We start from the raw sequence: 18,855 nt of genomic DNA, 5'->3' as shown, positions 1-18,855 counted from the left end.
GTGAAGCATGGTGGTACCCGGGTGATGGCTGCCTGACACAAGGCAGTGTGCTGGACGGGTGCGCGTGTAATGACCTTGGCTTCGTCAGGCAGGTCCCTTCGGCCGCTCTGTGCGGGGATAGGGTCTTCCTGACGTGTCACCCACCTTCCTGCCAGCACTGCAGGCTCCGATGGCCCCTCCGCAGCGTGTGGTCTGGCCAAAGGGACGCTTACCTGGAGAGGGCACCTCCTCCACTTGGAAGTGGGTTGGCCTGTGGATGCTGTAGGAGCCAGGGCTACGGCTAACGATGGCATCTTGCATCCCTTCGACATCGCTGCGCTGTCTTTCATTTGGCGAGAGGAGGGGGCTTTCGGGCAGCTGCTGCTGGGAGCGGGGAGGGAGAGAGTGTGGAGCTGTCAAGACTCATCTCTCATCCCGCTTCTCTCCCTGTAAAGGTCACAGTCCCTGCCTAGCTTTTGTGGCAGACCTTTAAGAAATCCATTTTGTCCGTGTCTGGGAACCCTGACCTATTTTGCTTTGCCATTTCCCACAGCTCCTGGGGTAACTGTCGTGGGCTGAACCTGCTGCGGTCAGGTGTGCTGCCTGCAGACCCTGCCCGCGTCCTTACCTCTTGTATCTGGCCCTTTAATAACCGTAGAGTGTTACACCACAGAGTGTAGAGTTTAATTCTCTACTGTATTTCAGCTATAATTAGATTTGTATTTTTTCTTTTAACGAGCTGCTTTTAATGAGCCTCCACTTACTGGCAAACTTTCATTTCCTGATACGCCATCAAATCCTCTTGTCTGAAGTCACTTACAACACACCCGAGCGCTTTGCAGAATTTTTGTGGGTTTCCAGAACAATGTAGCCAAGTTTCTGACTTTTTTTTTTTTTTTAATCCAAATATTTTCCCCAAGAGAAGCAGAGGATTTGACTGATCCCTTTTGGTAGTTTTTTCTTTGGAGTTTTGGGAGTTTATCGCGCAGGAGCGAGGGTGTGCGATGGGGTGACTTAGGACGCTGAGCAAGAGCGGGCAGGTGCCTGGAAGCGCTTGCTGCTGCGCCGGGGCTGATGCTGGGAACTGCTTCGCAGCCTGCCGTTTCAGCTGCGCGGCTCTCTGTGGGCAGGAAGGGATGGATCCCCGCAGTGCCGGGGAAGGTTCATCCCCTTCCAGGGTGCAGATCGTCCGAGCTGGCCGTTTCCTGGCTGTCCTCATGCGTGGCTGGAGTAACCCCCAGGTGAAGACCCCACGGTGGACACGCTGATGCCAGCATGCGGAGCCTGGACTGTCCTGCCTCTGCCAGAGCCTGCTCCCCAGCCGGGACGGGTCTCAGCCCTCTGCCTGGCAATGGTGGCTTTTTTTGGCTATATTGTGGTGTTTCGTATGCTGCTGCTTTTCCCTGTGTGGGAAAAGATGTCCACCTGCGTGGAGGTGGAGCATGAGTGGAGTCCGCAGCATGGGCTTGCTTCACCCATTGAAACACATTTGCTTTAAGGGGTGTGAGCGTTCTCAACCAAGCCAGTAGACCTTTCTGGGTGCTTAAGTGTTTTCTTGGGCTGCATCTTACAGCCTTAGTGTTGCTAAAGGTGTCATCAACAGGAGCAGAGATGGTCTGAAGGAGGAATAGGTGCCCACCTTCTTCTCAGACCAGCAGACACCACTGTCTCTGGGACGACCGTGGTGCTCTCACCTCTGGTGCAAGCCGATTGCTCTCTGTCCCAGGTGCATTTTCTTCCTAGTACAAGACTCACTCAATTTTTCCCCTTGTTTAAACAGGGAATGCTTTAGCTGCAGGGGAAAAAAAAAAAAAAAAGGTAAAAACAAAGATTTGGAGATTCAGAGCTGAGCAGTGAAAAAATCATAAGTGTTTTTTGACGACCGCTCCCTCTCCCGTGCCTGTGCTGCCCCGCAGCTGCCGTGCACGGCGTGTGCTCTCCCTCCTTGCAGGGAGCCGGTGGCCCCAGGGGGAGCCTGCAGGAATCTGTTATTTCCTTTTCCGGCTGAGCAGTTCCTCAAACTTTCTGGAAAGGCTCAGATGTCTCCTCGTGCCTCGCACCCATCGGAAGATCCAGAGGCGCAGGTCATACCTGCTGACCGCAGTGACATTCACCGTGGTGATACTCAAAAGCTCTCTCTTAAATCCGCTACTTTATAATTAATGTTTGCCATAGCCCGAGCGGCTTGCAGATGGGTGCAGGAGCACATGAAAAGATTAGTGATCTCTGAAGGTGCACACCTGGATGTGCTCCCTTCTGCTTTCCATCTCCCAAGGGAGTAGTTGGAATTCGAGCCAGCTTTGGGGCTGGGTGCGTTTGCACGTGTGGTGGGGACGTGACGAACGTGTTCGTGAAGCCGCTCTTGGGCTCCTGGATGTTTCTGCTGTGAGTGGGAGTGAAGCTTGGGACGAGGCACAGACCTGGGGTTCTTTGTGTCGCAGAGCAGGCAGACATACGGAGCCGGAGGGGACGGCACACTATATTTTTGCATGCAGCTGTTGCACCTCAAAGCCTAGATACCATGAAACGTGGATCTGTGGCAATGCGGTAAAGACGGTAAGAAAGCAGAAGAGCCGACAAAGCGAGCTTCTTGGCACTGTTGTCTCGGAAGGCAGGATGCCCGGGTGATGGCTGTCCACCCCTGCTGGGCTTTCTCTAGTTGGAGCCTGGATTTACTTTGTGGTTTTTGCTTGGGACAGCTTGTCCTCTGTGAAGGTGGGAGAGGAACGAGTCTCAAAGCCACCTTCCCAGGAGGGCGTGATGCTGAAAGGCAGCTAATGCTGTGCCAGTGCCCTCAGCAGCTCTTCCTGTGCCTGCCGGGACAGCCGGAGCCGCGTGGTGTGTTCACGCTGCAGGCGTTTGCAACTCGAGTACTTGGACTCTCTTTGCAAGTTCACCAAAGGATAGCCCCTGGGTGGCCCCTGTCTGACCACCGTGCTGTCCTCTGCAGGGAGTCCTCTAGCTCTTGCTTGCCCTCTTGAGCTCTTTGCATCTCTCACCGTGGCCAGGAGGGCTGCCACATGTCCCATCAGGCTGCCTCTGAAAGGAAACATCAGCTTTCATGGTGGTGTTACCTCCTCTGCCGTACTTATTGGCTGCGTGGCACAGGGGCAGCTGGTGCACCAGTCATTTCATCGAGAACAGTCATCCCGGGCGTCTGCCCCAACCACAGCATCACAAGAGAAAGCCAAAAGTGGAGAGCAGTCTTGCTGCTCACCCCTTGTTCCTCCACCGCTCCCTGCAGCGTGGCAGCAGCTCCGGAGGCAGGTAGCAGCAGAGAGTGGGGCTGGAGCTGCAGTTTCCTTTAAGGGTTTCCAGTAAAATTATCATTTCTAGCCTCAAGCCCTCTCCAGGAGGCTGGTTCAAGGCAGGTGCCTAAAAAGCACCGATCCACCAGCACGGGGCTGGGTGCCTGGGGCAGGACAGCACTGCGCTCACACGGCACGGGATGTTATGGAGCTCTCCTCCCTCTCCCCGTCCCTCTGTGGCCTGAGCCTGCCCATGTCTCGCAGGAAGCCTCCTGCCATGGTGGTTTCTGCCTCGGTTGTGGGACCATAGAGAGTCTCGTGTGGATGGGGACGGCTGCATTTCTCGCTGTGACTCACCATCCTCCTCCCCCCTCTCCTTCCACAGCAACAGTTGGAGGAGGAAGCAGCCAAACCACCAGAGCCTGAAAAACCCATCTCCCCCCCTCCTATCGAGTCCAAACATCGCAGTTTGGTGCAGATCATCTACGACGAGAACAGGGTGAGTCTGGAAACGATGAAAGTACAAACGTGCGATTGTGCCGTGTCACCCTGGCCAGGGACGGGGAGGTTGGTAAGGAGTAGGTGAGGGGTTCCCCTGGGTGAGACCCCTGGGGAGGTGGGTGGATGGATGGAGCCTCCTTGGGATGGGTGACAACAGAGCGCTGAGCTGGGAGGAGCTCGCTCTGCCGTGGATTGAGCACAAATGTCTTCTGAAGAACCTGCCGGGGGGGGGGGTTCCTGCAATCAGCCTTAGGTATGAAGAGTTCAGGAGATGCTTCAGAGCCCTGTCTGTTAAGTAGCTTGTTTCCTGCTGTCCCCCAGGAGTGAACCTGGTCGAAAGCTGCCCCAAAGGGTGGGCTTTGGCATGGTGGGGTGGGCTGCGTGGATGGAAGGGGGTGTCTGTGATGCCTCAATACTGGCAGGCCAGCTGTGAGCTCTCCTGGCTGCCCCTGAGCCCCCCAGGGCTGGAGCAGAAAGGACATGGATGCAGCCACGGCTGGATTTGTGGATATTTGATGCTGTAAATAGCGTTACCAAAGGTCAGGCTGGCAACCCTGGCTCTGGATCTCTGCCTTGACCGTTCATTTGTTGCGCTCAGCCATTGCCTGTAATAGCAGCCTGAGGAGACAGGAATTTTGCTGTGCGCTTTGGAGTGATGCTAGGAAATTGAGCCCTTTGGTAGATAATCAAGCATATTCATTTTCATTTAGGTGTTGGATAAAAAGGATGATTTTGCATAAAAGGAAAACTACCAGTCGCTAATTATTTTGAATTGCGAGGCCTGCGATTTCACTGGGAGCTGCAGAAATCCAGGTGCCTGGCTCCTAAAAAGAAAAAAAAAAAAAAAAAAAATCACATACCCTGCGTTCCCAGGCAGTGCAATTTTCCTGGTTTTCCTTTTTCCATCTGCTTCTCTCCCTGAGCAATAGGAAACCCAAGGCTGGCATGGTCTGTTGTGTGAGTGGGTGAAGGCTGAGGTCAGTGTGTTTGAAGCGTTAGCTGGTAATGGCTTTACAGACACGGGGTGCTGGGGGCAGGTGCTGGGTGTTCCTCAAAGCCGTTCTCCTCGTGGCACCACCAAGTGCCTTCTCCAGGGGTCTTGGGCTAGACGAGTGCCCCTGTGCAAGGCTTAAGTTGAAAAAAAGAGGTATCAAACACTGTTATTCCTATTCCTGTTATTCCTATGTTCCTATTACGGGTTTAAGGAGGGTCGATTTAGATTAGATATTAGAAAGAAATTCTTTACTGTTAGAGTGGTGAGGCACTGGAACAGGTTGCCCAGAGAGGTTGCGGATCCCCCATCCCTGGAAGTGTTTAAGACCAGGTTGGATGAGGCTTTGGGCAACGTGGGCTAGTGGAGGGTGTCCCTGCCTGCAGCAGGGGGGTTGGAACTAGATGATCTTTAGGGTCCCTTCCAACCCAAACCAGTCTATGATTCCCTTGTGCACCATCCTCCCTGGATGCTCTCCTGTACCTGGACCGTGCTATGAGGGGAGGGATGGTGCTGAGGCAGTGAAGGAAAGGTGGTCTTCAGCCATTGAATCCCCAAAGCCCTGCATCGTAGCAGTCTCTGTTAGCAGGACCTGGCTCAGGGCCGAGTGTCCTGCCAGGCCCTTGCCCTTGCTGCCCTGTTCCACGGGTGGTGGCAAAGAGTGCGGAGAGCAAGCGTGGGGTTCTACATGTCTCCCTGAAAGTGGGTGGCCGTAATACCTGGGACGCTGGCGCATACAGTGCTCGGAGCTGGTGGCATCCATTTGTCAGCGTGCTCGACTTTATTCTGAGCTCCGCTGATCCTCGAAGCCAGGCTGTGGTCAGGAGCATGTTGCTATTAACCTTTGCGATAGGGTGCACTCGTTCCAGGTGGGTGCTCAGCAAGCGAAGGTCACGTCTGACACCAAATGTCTGCATAATTTCAAATCTGTCTCCGTGTTCATCTCTGTGGGATGGGTAAATGATGATTCTTCCCCTGTTCTTGTAAATTGGCGTGTAAGCAAGCCCATCTGCGGGTAGGAGACTCCAACCAAACAACCCTTCCCTTTTGCTTGATAGAAACCATAGCAGGCTGGAGGGCAGTTCCTCCTTTGAAGAAGACATGATCTAGTCACAGGCTACGGAGAGTCAACACAGCCTTGCTGGCCGATCGTAATGGGTGAGGCTGGGTGATGAAAGGACCTTTCTAAGTGCCGTCACACGGAGATGCAGGGGGAAGCTGAGCCTTGTCCTGGCTCCGGTGACAAAGGTGGGATTCAGGGTGCAATTGTTCTTCTAAAGGGCATCCCCGGGCTCAGCTTTCAGCCTCTCACCTCCGTTGGACACGTGTGGGATGCCTTTTGGTGATGACTGCTCTTCCCCTTGGGGCCGGGAGGGGGAAAGCTGGAAGAGGACAGGATGTGGGAGCAGCATCAGTTGGGATCACGGGTGGAATAGAGTGGCTGGTGGTCAGATGTCAGGTTGCTTTGGGTGGGTATGGTGGCACCGGACCCTCCGGACGTACCCAGCCGTCTGTCGGATGTGGGGAGAGCCCCAGGCACGCTTGTGCTGACCTGCAGCTTTGCTGCAGCTTAACGCTTAATTGCAAGGCGAGTTGGTAGGAGCAAAGGGCCGCAAGCCAGATAGAGACATACTGATCTAGAGCGGGGAAGGCCACGGAGCCAAATTTTAAGCCTTTCCGCCTCTTCTGTGCTGCAGAAAAGCAGTGAAGTTAGATGCCTCGAGGTCTGCTTGCAGGAAAAGCGGCTGTAAAGGCTGAGCCAGGGCTCCAGCCTGCGCACCAAGGGAGGGAAAGCCAGATTTACTCACATCACTCAGCTTGTGGCTTGCTTGAGGGAGGCAGCGTGCGGTAAGAAATGCAAATAAAAAGAGGATATTCAGGCTTCGGGAAGAGGCGAGAGACCAAAGCACCCCAGAAGAGCTGGCAAAGCCCAAAACGATCTTTAAAGAGCAATATTGTGGAAGGGGCAGAAAGCCAGCACTTGTGCCGATCCCAGGGCAGGTGGGAGGCGTCGCGCTTCGTGGAGGGGCTGTCGCCTTGGCTCTGTGTTTAATTTTTTGTGAACCGCGGGTCTGTGCTTCACCGAGCAGGCGGGTGCCACCGTGCCCGTTCCCACCGCTCCTGCCAGGCTGTGCCGGAGTTGCACACTGTGTGCGGTTATACCTCGAACAAAGGAGGCACCAAAAATGGTCCATGGGAGAGAGGAGGTTACGTGAGGACAGAGCAGCTAGAAATGCCGGAAAATCAAGTTAGCCAGCCATTCTGTGACCTACTTTCCTTTTGGTGATAGCTGTGGCTTTGCAGGAGTGAATGGTTTCTAATTTTAGCTTATGGTTCATTAGGGAAGTCTACATATATTTTTCTCACCGCCGCGCTGGGTATGGATGAGGGGTTGGGCTGCAGGTTGGCGCTGGTCTGTATCCAATTTTCTCAAAATTCAGGTTTGCTGATGCTAAACGCCCATCACGCTGCTTTTTCCCTCTTGTGACCTATTTAACACATACGATTTGAAAAGTTTCTTGGTGTCGGAGAGGATAATTGTGGAAAACGTGACCTGTAATCCCCTCTTGCTACACTCTGCTGGACAAGTAATTGATTTCCGGGGCGGGGGGAAGTTGACTGTACAGATTCTGGTGGGGAAGAGTGGAGAGAAGCCGCTCTTGACTGCGGTGAAATCCCATACTGTGAGGCTGTGGTTGTGTTTGGGAAGGTTTTCAGAGACTTGGTTTATAGAGAGGCAGTTGATATTCTTACTCCCGGTCGCTGGGATCCAGGTGCCTCCTGCCCTGGGTATGTGCTGACCGGAGCCACCTTATCTGCTCTCCAAAGATGAGCTGTGAAATTGCACCTGAAAAAGCACCTTTTGGGAAATGTTGGCAGTGTAATGCAGGAAAACACACGTGCGTGTTTGCAAGCTAAGATTTCAACTGCGAGCGCAAACTGTACCATTTCTGAAAGGATGAATGAGAATGGAAATTAACATTTTTGGTACTGTCTGTAGACTAAACTGAGAATAAGCAGTGGGTAGCATCTTCAGAAGCATCAGAGTCCTCTTTTCAAAAGTGCTTTTAGTCCTTGCAGAGACAGAATGATGTTTGAAAACAGGGATGGGTGCTAAAATCACTGAGATTGTTCGGAAAGTGCAGTGGGGAGCTCAGAGGACCGTTTCGGCTGCCGGGGTGCACGAGTACGGGATGAGGTGCATTTGCCCAGTCCCTTTCTGGGAGCCGGCTGCCGGCAGGGTGGTGCAGAGCTACCTGGGGAAATCAGGCTGTGACGGGCATCTCGGTTGCTGCTGGAGGCTGACAGCGATGCAGGCGTTGGGGATCTTGTAAATCAAAGTGCGTGAGTGACCTTTAGTGTCTCCCCTGCGTGGGGGAAGCTCATCCCTGCTGGGGCTGACGCCTCTAAGGTGGTAGCTGTGTGGCACAGCCTCCTTGTGGGCTTTAATTTGCCCCTCTGGGAGGTGGTATTATTATTATATCAAGAGAATTTAGCTACCTTCACCTAAAATCCCCATAACCAGGACAGATCCTCTGTGCACGTTTTTAACCGTGGCTTTGATCTGCTGGGCCATTCACAGGATTCCTTGCATCCATCTTCCGCTGAAATTGATTGATCATACCTGGGCTTGAAGATGGTTTTGTGCTTTAAATGGAAATTTCCAGGTCCCTTGCTAAGCATGGGGAGGAGGGCAGCATTGGTGTTGCTCCAAATTGCTCTCCGTGCCTTTCCTGGGGCGCTGGGCTCTCCTTGGCAGCATGGCCTGGAGGATGCTGCACCCTGGCAGCCCTGGCCGTGCCAGCAGCCCACCGGCACGTGACTTTTTGCCGGATGAATTCTCCTCCGAGTCTCCTGCATGCCCGAAGTCCCCATCAGCTACCGTGCACGCAGACGTGCTCGTGCCTTCTCTCTGACCGTCGTGGCGACGTGGAGCCTGCGTGTGCCCATCAGCAGCTCTCTGCAAGCCGGATCCGGGTGGTTGGAGGCTCTCCGCAGACCTGCCCTGCATCGGAGCCAGGCAGGATTCCTGCTCGGAGACCAGCAGATAAAAAGCAGGCTCCGTCCTTTGTGTCAGACCTGTCCCTGCAAACAAGCACACGTCAGCTTTCCTCTAAAACATAGAGCTCATTTATCGGAGAAGGAGAGGTCGCGTCAGGACACGGCGTGACTTCGCCCTCCGCCGCCGTGCCGGAGAGGGGACGCCGCGTGCTGCGACCCACCGCAGCGCGGTGAGGGCTGGGATGAGTCCCCCCGTGTCACCCTCACGCGCTGCGGGCGCCGATGGCTTGCGGCCGCACGAGCCCATCCCTGCTCCGCTGTCAGCCCTCTGAAAAACTGGGTTTGATGCAGTGCAGGCAGTGGAAGCAGGGAGCAGCGTCTGTCTCGCTCTTGGGATTGAGTTGGTGGAAATCAATAAGATTAAATTTTAATTCGTTTTCTGTCTCGGTGCTTGTTCCTTCAAAAGGGCACAGCTATCTATCTATAAACTCAGCATTATGCTGTAAAATTGGGATTCAAAGGCTTGTTTTGAACTTTTTCCACCCCCTGCTGCTGTTGTGTCTGTGCAGAGCGTGTCCCCAGCTATCCATTTACCCTCCTCAAATGCCTTCATAAAGCATTAATGCCCCATCCGTAAATAAGAGAATAAATAAATGAACGCCTTTAGCATTGCAAAGTATAATCTAGCCGTTAACTACTCAAAGGCACTGAGTGTGACTCAGATCCCACGGGGATTTTATGTCTGTGTAACTCTGATTTTCTGTGAACTCCTGATTTACATTAGAAAAGGAAGAATCAGGCCTGCATGGTCAGCACGGAGCTGGTGCAGTAAATAAAACCTTATCAGTGAAACCGCTTTCGAGCATTAAATCTGCAGGGGTTTGGTGGGGGTTTTTTTCCTTTGGAATTCTAGTTTGCACAGTAGTTGGGGTGGGGGAATTTCGTATTTGGTTGCTGAAGGGCCACGTTCATTTTGGTTTTGTTTGGGATAACTTTTATTCTGGGGTGGTCTTGGCTTGGTGATGCTTGATGGGCTTTCAGGTAGCCCGGAGGAGAAGTGGGAGGGTCAGAGGTTAGATGCTGTGAACACTTCTACGTGATGGCAAGATTTCCAAAAAGACAAAATGGAAATGTTTAGCCTGGAGTCATTGACAATCCTTTCATTTTTTTCTTGGATTTTAAGGAAATTTTTTTGTTGGTGGTGGGTTTTTTTGATGATCCTGATGTTTATTTTTAATGTCTGCTTCAGGATCCAGAGTTCCCAGTAGGTGCATTGACTTAGAAGCTTTGCCCACGACTAACCCAGACCAGATAATGTCATGTCCTGTGTTCTCAGGTCCTGGAAATAAGGATAAGAAGCGCAGAAAACCCAAATTTGTCGGAGGGTGGAACGCAGACCCTGCGGCATGTCTCCGGCTCCTTGGGTTGAGCGACCGGAGCTTTCCTGTAACTGCTCCAGTGCCGAGCCTTGGATTTCTAAAAGCCTAACGTGCTACGGCGACGTTTTCAGCAGTTTTGCAATGGCAAAACATTCAACAGTGGTTTGCAATGGCAAAGCCTCGTTAGCATCTTGCTTTAAAATTAATAGGCCTTTGAACGATACCGTAACCTTGCGGACAACAGAGCGTGATGCTAGGTCTGCGAGTGGAAACCCAGCTATGACGGGGGATTCACCCCTCGGCCATGGATGGAGTACGAGTGAGCTGACCGCAGAACCTGGCTGGCAATGACTAGCCAAAGCTGGAGAGCGGCAAGTGACCGAAATGAGTCGCCTCGTCACGCTCTGCACAGGGTAGGTGGGGACGGGTATTAACACACAGCTCCAGCGTGACCCGTTTCCTCAGTTGTCTTACTATTTGTGATTAGTCATCCGTAACCATGGCTGCATACGTCTGCTGCCAAGCCTTGGGGACGGGGCTCCGTCATCGCTGGTGCGGTGGGGAGATGGCTCCAGCCAAGCGCAGGGAGGTGGGGAAGCGGGGAGCGTGCAGGGAACCCCCATCCCATGGGCATCCCTGGTGAGCATCAGCCCCTGGGCCGGGTGAGGGGAGCCCGGCACGTGCCACTGAGGCTGACCCACCTCAGGGATGTTCGGATTCGAGGAGAACCCAGGGGAGGACACACATTCTTGGGCTCCCACGGCTGGGTTGGGAGCACCACACCGGTGGTGGCTGTCCCTGCCGGCTGCAGGAGCTGGGCAGGGAAGAGCATTGCTTTCCATTCCCTCAGCGCTGGGGCTCGTCCCACCTGCTTTGTAGGGAGGGCAGCAAATGGCTGGGCTGGTTTGGCTCTCGGAGAGAGGATGCTGAGGTTTAAAGGGGAAAAAATTAGTACCTGTGGTCGTAGGAATGAAAATCTTTCCCCATGAAACCGGCACTGCCAGGTCGTGGTTTGGTCCCAGCAGATCTTGGCACTGAGGGAGCCCCTTTAAATCCCTCCGGACTGTTGGCTTTCCTCTTAGTGTAGGAAGATGCCTTGCCTGAGGGTTGCCATGATTTCTGCTGACTTCAGCCACGCTTCTCCTGAATTTAATTTTAAACAAAATCCGACTCCAGCCTACCTCTTCGCCGCGCTGCTCCTGCAGCTCTGCCTGTTCCCGGGATGTCGTGCTGCCAGGACAGGAATTTTTCCCTGCGCTGCCCTGTCTGCAGCTCTCCTGCCTCTCGAAGGGCTTTGCTTGGTCCCCAATAGAAACCCTTCCATTCCCCAGCGCTGCTGCCTACAGGCTGCTATAAATAACCCCGGGAGCACGGTTCAGCTGCAGCAGCTTTGTGCTGCATGGAGCCATGGCTGGAGTCAGTCCAAGAAAATGCCGCCTCCTAATTTCAGATCCGTTTTCTCAAAATAACTCTTGTATTTCCTTCTCTTCCATTTTTAAACTTCGCTTTAAGAGGAGCCCACGCAAAATCCCAGACTCTCCCTCCTCTGGTTTCGGATGCTCCGCTGCCTCGTGGGGTCAGCTCGTCATCCCTGCGGGAGCTCACATGGCCGGGAAGTTGCTATCCTGCCCGCTTCCCCCTCCCACGCCTATTTTAAGTTTCTTCAAAGGAAAAACAAGGGGCTGGAGTTTGCTTTGGAAGCCAAATGCTTTTTAGGCGAGAATGGAGATTTTCATAGTCTGCAGGGAGGTTTTTGTCGCTGGCGAAGATATCTTTAGCTCCAGGCCTGTTGGAGGAGCGTGAGATGGGGTAAGAGTGCGGTCTGCCTGCCCGTGCCCCTGCCCGTGGGGAGGGAGGTTTTTGGGGGGCAGGTGTGTGGGACCTGCAGTGACACAGATCAGCATTTGCGGTTCAGCCGTGCTTCTTGAGACACCTTGATCCCTCCAAAAATGCACACAGAGGACTAGTACGTGGTGGGCTTCACCTCTCCATCTGAGTCGTGCCTAAACGCGCCCCAGAGGAGTGCCTCTGCCCTCGGAAGTGCCCGTGCCGGTGCGAAACCCAGAGCCGCTGTACTGCAGCAAAGTGACTCTGATGGTGAATGGGAGCAAAATTCAGCCTTGGGGCTTCAGTCCCTCCGCAAGTGCCGCTGCTCCCAGTGCTGTAGCAGTATTTCAGGATTCCGTACCGAATCGGGCAAAGGGATCATTAGCTGCTTGCTGCGGAGCTGCAGAACGGGTGGGGATCTTCATGGGTCTCACCAGAAGTCATGGCTGGATTTGCTTCCTGACACGTTCCTTTCTGTTGAATAACGGGGATTGCAGGCACGGGTGGGGTTATTCAGCAGATGTAGGATGAACCCTCTGGTTCCCTTCTGCAGGGTCAATCACTGATCTCCTAATGAAATCAATATCGGAACCGAGTCCTAGGTGGCTGTGCCCATGGAAAGGGAAGGATTTAACAGGGCTGTCGGTGTCTTCAGCAAAGGTCCTGCGGCCGCGGGGGGAGCTGGGGGCTGCCCTTGCACCTGAACGGTTTGAGGTTTGCCTAAATTCCCCAGCCAGGCTCGTGACTAGCTGGGTCCCCAGGTGGGAGCGTGTCTCCCTGTGTCTGTCTGTCCTCCAGGACGAGCCCCAGCACGGTGGCAACCATCTGCTGGGCCTAATATCTCCTTCCCAATTCTGCCACCAGCTCTCACCTCGGTCTGCGTGGTCTTTCAGACAGCTCATTACGGTTCTGCTGTGATCTGATAAATGCAGCAAGGAGCATCAGCAATTACAGTCGTGTCAAGTGTTAATTGGGCAGCTTTCAAGATAGAGGCATTTCTTTGTGTACGTACAAAGATATGACGTGCTTGGAATAGCTTCCCCCCCGATCTTCCGTTCTGGAGACGTGTACATTACAGTCGGTTAATGCAAGACAAATTATGTCATTCTTCTTGATTCGCCACATGTTCTGCCTATGGTGATTTGCCTCTGGGTTGTCTCATTAAGTTGTCTAAACACAGCAAATGCAGCAGCTGAACATACTCGGCTGTTTCTCGAAGTTAATCGCATTGTACACACGGGCTTCCAGCATCATCGGATCCTACTTATGCTGTCCACCGCTGCCAGGGCATCTTCGACCGGCGCTGGTGCCCAGCAGAACGGGCCTCTGGTGGGACCGGCTGCCTCAGGCTGGGGCTGCAATCTTCTGCCCACGATTACGCTGCCTGCAGCTAATTTTAATTGTTTAAGGCTTCCAAATGCAACTTTGCTGATGTCCTCCAAGGTCGGCAGATTTTATAGCTCGTAGAGACCAAAATATTAAGCTCTGCCTGAGAGCTCTCCATTGCATGATGAACATTTCCAAGGGGCAAGTTCCTGAGCAGACTTGGCTTGTTCCCATTAATGGAGTCAGGTGCGCAGCGGTGGAAACGTCTAATGCTTCGGGGGGAGCCGGGCCGGGCTGTGCAGCCCTTGGGTTTCTCGCCCGGGCTGTGTTTGCTGGGGTTTGATTTCCCCGTCACCAGCTGGAGCATCCGTGGGGATGGCGGAGCTGGGTGCCGTGTTAGCCGGGTCTCTCCTGTCTTTGTGAGCCCAGTGGGAAATCCCCGCTACGGGAGGGGATCTTGCACGGAAGAGGCACGCACTCTGTAGCAGATGTGGTATTTTCTGAGGGTACGTACATGTCTCTCGTAGCTTGGGCCACTTGTTATGCTCTGTTGATCTAAAGCTTTGCGAGTGCCACGCTTTGCAGGTAGGTCCTGGCGCCGGAGATCGCTTTGCGTCCCCCGTGGGTCAGGTGGGGACGGTCCCTTCTTCCCTTATGTGTCAAAGCACCCTCACATCGGCAGCAGCCTGGCGCAGGAGAGTAGTCAGGAGCAGTTTATTGCAGTGCGGGAAATGTAATTGCTGCGTGTAAACACGTGGCTCCTTTCCCTGGAGCCCGAGCCCCAAGCAAGGGCAGGCGCTTCCTTCTGTCGCAGCTGTTTCCCAGCACCTCCCGGGCTTCATTCCGGGATGCGCTCGCTCTCCAAAGATCCATCTCCATCACGGGGACGGCCGTGCTTTCCCTGTGGTCCCTGCAAGCGTCTCGTCGCCGGTCTGGCACCGGACAGAAGCGTGGCGTGCACGGAACGGCGCGCCGGTAATGCAGGAGCAAGCCGCTGGGTGGCTGTCCCGTCTGCGCATCCCGAGGGATGCAGAGAGCGCTGGGCGCTGGGGGCACCTCCCTGCCCGTGGTCCTCCTAGGATGGAGCGGGGGCTCGGAGAGGCCAGAGGGGCCGAGCAGCTCGCTGGGACGGGCTCCGGCCGCGTTACGGGCTCGGTCACAGTTTCACTGGCTGCTCTGCTGCTCTCTGCGTGCGTGTCCTTGCCCGTGAGGTACACACAGTGATCGTGATGTCTCTGAACCCCGAGGTCTGCGGACGAGCAGGCGGGGATGCGTTAATCGTGGGGCTCCTGCGCGCGTCGCGTGTTATGCGTGGGGACGGTGCCAGAGCAGGCGCGCTTTGTGGTTACATCTCCTGTAGCATCCTTGAAGTCGCTTCTAAATTGCAAAAAAAAGCTTTGCGTCCTCCCGAGCGTGCAGTAAACGGAGCAGATGGAAACGCGTCCTGGTCGCCTTGCTGCGGCGAGGCACCTGGAGCGGGTTTTGCAGCCGGGCCGGGGCTGTTTCGCCGGGGCCCTGAGCTTGGCTGCGGGCAGGGTGACTCACACAGCTGCTCCCGGGCCAACACTGCAGAAGTGCACGCTGGCAGATCAGACCGCGTGTGGGTGTGCAAAGCCCCGGCGAGGAGTTTGCACACCTACCGGCTGCGTCAGCACTTCTGAGGACCGGCCGGTGGCGGGGAGGGTAGGTGAAGCTTTTGGAAACCCACCGAGGAGGGCGGCCGCGGGTGTAAGCGGGCAAGGGCGGTGTGCCGGCTTTTGGTGAGACATCCCCTGCACCGAGAGCCTGGGAGACTCATCCTGCCGGGAGCTGGCGTGAAGGTGAGAGGTGCCCGGTGCTAGAGAGCGGTGTGAGCCAGACCCCCGGAGCTGAAATCTCTTTCCTGCCCCATGGGGGTCTTCATCTGGGGTTTACCAAAGCCCCACCCAGAGCCTAAAGCTCAGCCTGGCTCAGGTCCCATCCTCCAGCGGGGCTCTAGTGTTTATCGGGTTAAAATGTTGAATGTGCTTCAAAAAGGGTTTTCCCCTCCTCCCTTCCCCCCCCCCCCCCCCCCCAAATCCTGAGGAAGCTCAACTGTGCCCACTGCTCCTTCATCCCTATTTTAGGCAGCTGTGGATTTTCTCTCCTCCCTGCCCCAAAATAGCTAAAACTACCTATTTTATTGAACAAATGCCCCTGAAAATCCATCTCTTCTTCCCCCCTTGCTGCCAATATTTGGCTTTGTTGGCTCAGCCCCGTGGCTCAGCAGCAGCGTGCAGCGATCTGGATTTATCGGACTGTCGGTAACCCCCACTGAAAAGCCTGGCTTTGCAAGGAAGTGCTGTTTACTGAAAATGTCATCTTTTATTTAGACTCCTGCTGCAGCCAACCCATGTCTTTTTTTTTTTTTTTCAGGCCTGTTTAATTAGTAACCACCACACAGCCCCTGACACGTGTTCCTGGGTGGTTTTTTTTTCTCTAATAAGCACTAGATAGCTTGGCTGGGGGCGGGAGGGGGCAGAGAAGGGCTCCTCTGCGGCAGGGAGGGGAGGGAAGCGAGAGCAAGACGAGGAGCCAAGGGCAGCTCGAATCTAACGATCACATGCTCATGAAGCGATGAATCCTAGAAAGGGCATCTCTGCACGCGTGTCGGCTCGCCTGCCCTCCTCCTCCTCGCACGGCGGCCGTGCGGAGGTAAAGGGTGCGATCCCCCCGCCTGACACCTGGAGGGGTCAGGGATTCGGGTCGCTTCCCGGGCAGAACTTGAGTGCATTGAAGGTGTGATACCTCGAGTGCCGGAGCCCTGCGCCCACGGGGCTTTCCTGCAGATCCAGAGGCTGAGCTGAACCTTTCCACCTGCTTTCAGGCAAAGGTGGGATTTCTGGCGGCTCTGTGGCGGTTTGGGAAGGGATTTTAGCACGGGGGGAGAGCTGGAGCAGAGGGCTGCGACTGTAACAGATGGCAGAAATAACTTTTCTTCTCCCTCTCCCCTTTCCTCCCTGCAGAAGAAGGCAGAGGCTGCCCACCGGATCCTGGAAGGACTGGGTCCCCAGGTGGAGCTGGTGAGTGTTACCTCTTGCGGTGGGGAGGTTTGGAGAGGTCCCTGCGCAGCACCCTGTGCGTGTGTCTAAGCCGTCAGAAGGAAGTGTGCTGCTGGCCCGGACCTCTGGCTGGCACGGCACCAAGACAGGAAGCAAAGTGGCTGAGATGAGTACTGAAACATGGGCAGATGCACACCCGGCCTCTTCGGAGAGCCTTAACCCTTAGGCTCCATCCTCAGACGCGGCGGCGGAGCTGGGTGGCAGAAGGGGCTCGGGGTGCTGATGGTTTTCATCTGCACTGGGGCCGTGGGGCTGCCGCCCGGCCAGCCGGCCTCGTGGGGCTGCGTGGGAGGGATGGGTGCTGGCATGGCTGTCCCAGCAAACGGAGGAGGGAGCTGGAGGGTGCTCTGCAAGCACAGCCCAGTCACAGCTGCAATGACCTGCAGGTATCGGGACTTGCACGCATCCTGTTGCTGTCTCCCTTGTGCACAGGGAGGCTGAGAAAAGCAGCTCGCAATAAACTGAGAATCTGGGGCTACCCCTTCATGCAGCAAAATCCAGCTGTAAGTCAAGTGATGGATTGCTGGAGGGGTGGCTGAAAACAACCCCTGAGGAGCTGAGTCCTGGAGAAGGGTGCTGGGGAAAGGTGTATCTGCAGCGATGCTGCTGCAAGGATCGGGGGGGGCTGGACGTGGTCTGATGGAGCATCTCTTGCTTTGCACCAGCCGTGGGGTACAGTGGAGCTCCCGTTCCTGCCAGGTGGGAGTGGGCAGGTCGTGGTCCTCAGCAGCTGTAATTTGGACTTGCCTTGTGGGGTGGTGCTAATCGCTCTCTTCCCTGGGTGCGTAAGGGAGAGGTCACAAGGGAATTAGTGCTCGCTGCTACGTGTCGAAGCCCGCTTCCTTGTTTGGGGAGGTAACGCTCATTATTTTTCCTTTGAGTCACCAGGGTCAAACCCTTTGCTCTCTTTCTGCTGCAAAGATTGGCAGTGCCTGGGGTTGGTGCTTCCTCATCTGAAAGATGTTACCTTTCCTTTCCTTCTTCCCCCTGCTTTTTTTTTGTTGTTGTTGTTCTTTTTTCCCCCCTTTTTTTAGTTTGTTGATGCTTTGCCCGCGGGTGCTGACACTGCACAGGGGAGCTGCAGCAGAGTACAGTGCAAACCTTTCCTCTGCCGCCCTGCCTTACTCCTCGGAGGGCAGGGGAAACCTCTGCTGAGAAAACCCTGTAAAACCCCGGTTGGGTTCTGCGTGCGACTCGCAGACTGTCTCATCTGTCTGCCCCGAGAGACGCTTCCTATGGCCCAGCCCCCATGCCGTGTCGGGCAAAACAGCGCCCGGGACCTGCCAACGGCCTCTGAGAGACGAGATGAATAGTCAGATCTTCTTCTGAGTCGGAAAGGAAGCAGCTCCAGGAAGGAGAGCAGCTTTGCATGCCCTGCCCGATGCACGTGCCTGCTCCACCGTGTCACACGCAACGTGCACCGGCCCTGGCGTTGCCACAACCCGGGAGTCTCTTGCAGGGAGGTTGGGCAGCCCGGTGCTAATCCTGTGTAAAACCTCTGCGAGGCGCGGTGGTGGCCGTCACCGAAACACAGGGTCCTGCTTTGCTATCGACTCTGCTCAGATGTCGCGCTTCTGGTTGTTCAGAGAGCTCTGGTGATTGCGTTTGCGCAGCGATGGTAACAAATACGTGTCGGCTCGGTAGCGAGGCAGCTTGCCAGGGGCTGATGATGCGAGGCGAGAGGTCATGGTGGAAATTGGTTAGTCGCGGCCGAGAGAGGCCGGAGGTTACCGCAGCGTTGGCGAACGGCGGCTGCAGGCGGAGCGAGGCGGTACGAGGTCTTGGGTGCTGCTGGCAGGACGGAGCCAGAGGCTGCATCCCCGGCTTGTGCCGGCGTTAACGGGCCGCGGTGGGGCTCTGCCTTCCGTCCTGCTGGCAGCAGGTTGTTCGGAGGGGTTTGTGTTTGAGCTTATCGCCTGAGCACATCCGTGGGCTTGTTGAGGCTGCCTGTAGCGTTAGCTGGAAGGAGGGGTTTTGAGAGTGATCCAGTATAGCATAAATAGGGACTTACCCAGAAGTTTTGGGTCTGTGTCATGGGTTTCCCATCGAGTTGGAAGCTGCTGGGAGATGGCCCAGCTCTGGTAGGAAACTCTTAATTCCTGACATCAGTCTTTTAAACAGCTCCCTCTGAGCTTCCAGGCTTACATGCTCTTTGCTGGAACTGGTGTCCGCGGGTTGTACATCTCAAGGAAGCAGCGAGTTTGTTGCTGGTTCCTGGCTTCTCGCCGCTTTGACCTTACAAGGTCTGGCCCTGCACGTTGGATCTCAGAGGTGCCATTCGTGTCTGATCCTCTTCGGAGGATCCTCGGGTTTGTGCTCCTGGGGTTTTAAATGTGCAGAACTGTCCCTGAATCCCTTTGCCCGTTACTCCTTGCTGGTGTCTCTCCATCCTGTCTGCTGGGGTTTTGGGTGGCCCTGCACCTCTTCGCTGGCCCCCACATCAGCCCAGCCGATGCAGAGCACCCCGGCGTGCCGCGCAGTCGCAGCCGCTGCCCTGCGCGTGGCTGGGGCTCGGCTCCCTG

At 55.1% G+C, this 18,855-nt stretch overlaps 1 protein-coding gene across 1 annotated transcript in view; it reads left to right on the top strand.

The window, feature by feature from the left end:
- The window catches only part of NCOR2 (nuclear receptor corepressor 2), a 253,337-nt gene that overhangs the window by 125,190 nt on the left and 109,292 nt on the right, over positions 1-18,855 (top strand). The window contains exons 6-7 of the mRNA XM_075769454.1: positions 3,613-3,726; positions 16,238-16,294. Coding sequence (XP_075625569.1) covers positions 3,613-3,726; positions 16,238-16,294 — 171 coding nt within the window. The remainder of the gene's footprint in view (positions 1-3,612; positions 3,727-16,237; positions 16,295-18,855) is intronic.

This window comes from Balearica regulorum, chromosome 17 (genome assembly GCF_011004875.1).
Source record: "Balearica regulorum gibbericeps isolate bBalReg1 chromosome 17, bBalReg1.pri, whole genome shotgun sequence".
Classification (NCBI taxonomy): Eukaryota; Metazoa; Chordata; class Aves; order Gruiformes; family Gruidae; genus Balearica; species Balearica regulorum.
This window is presented reverse-complemented; position numbering and strand designations above follow the sequence as displayed.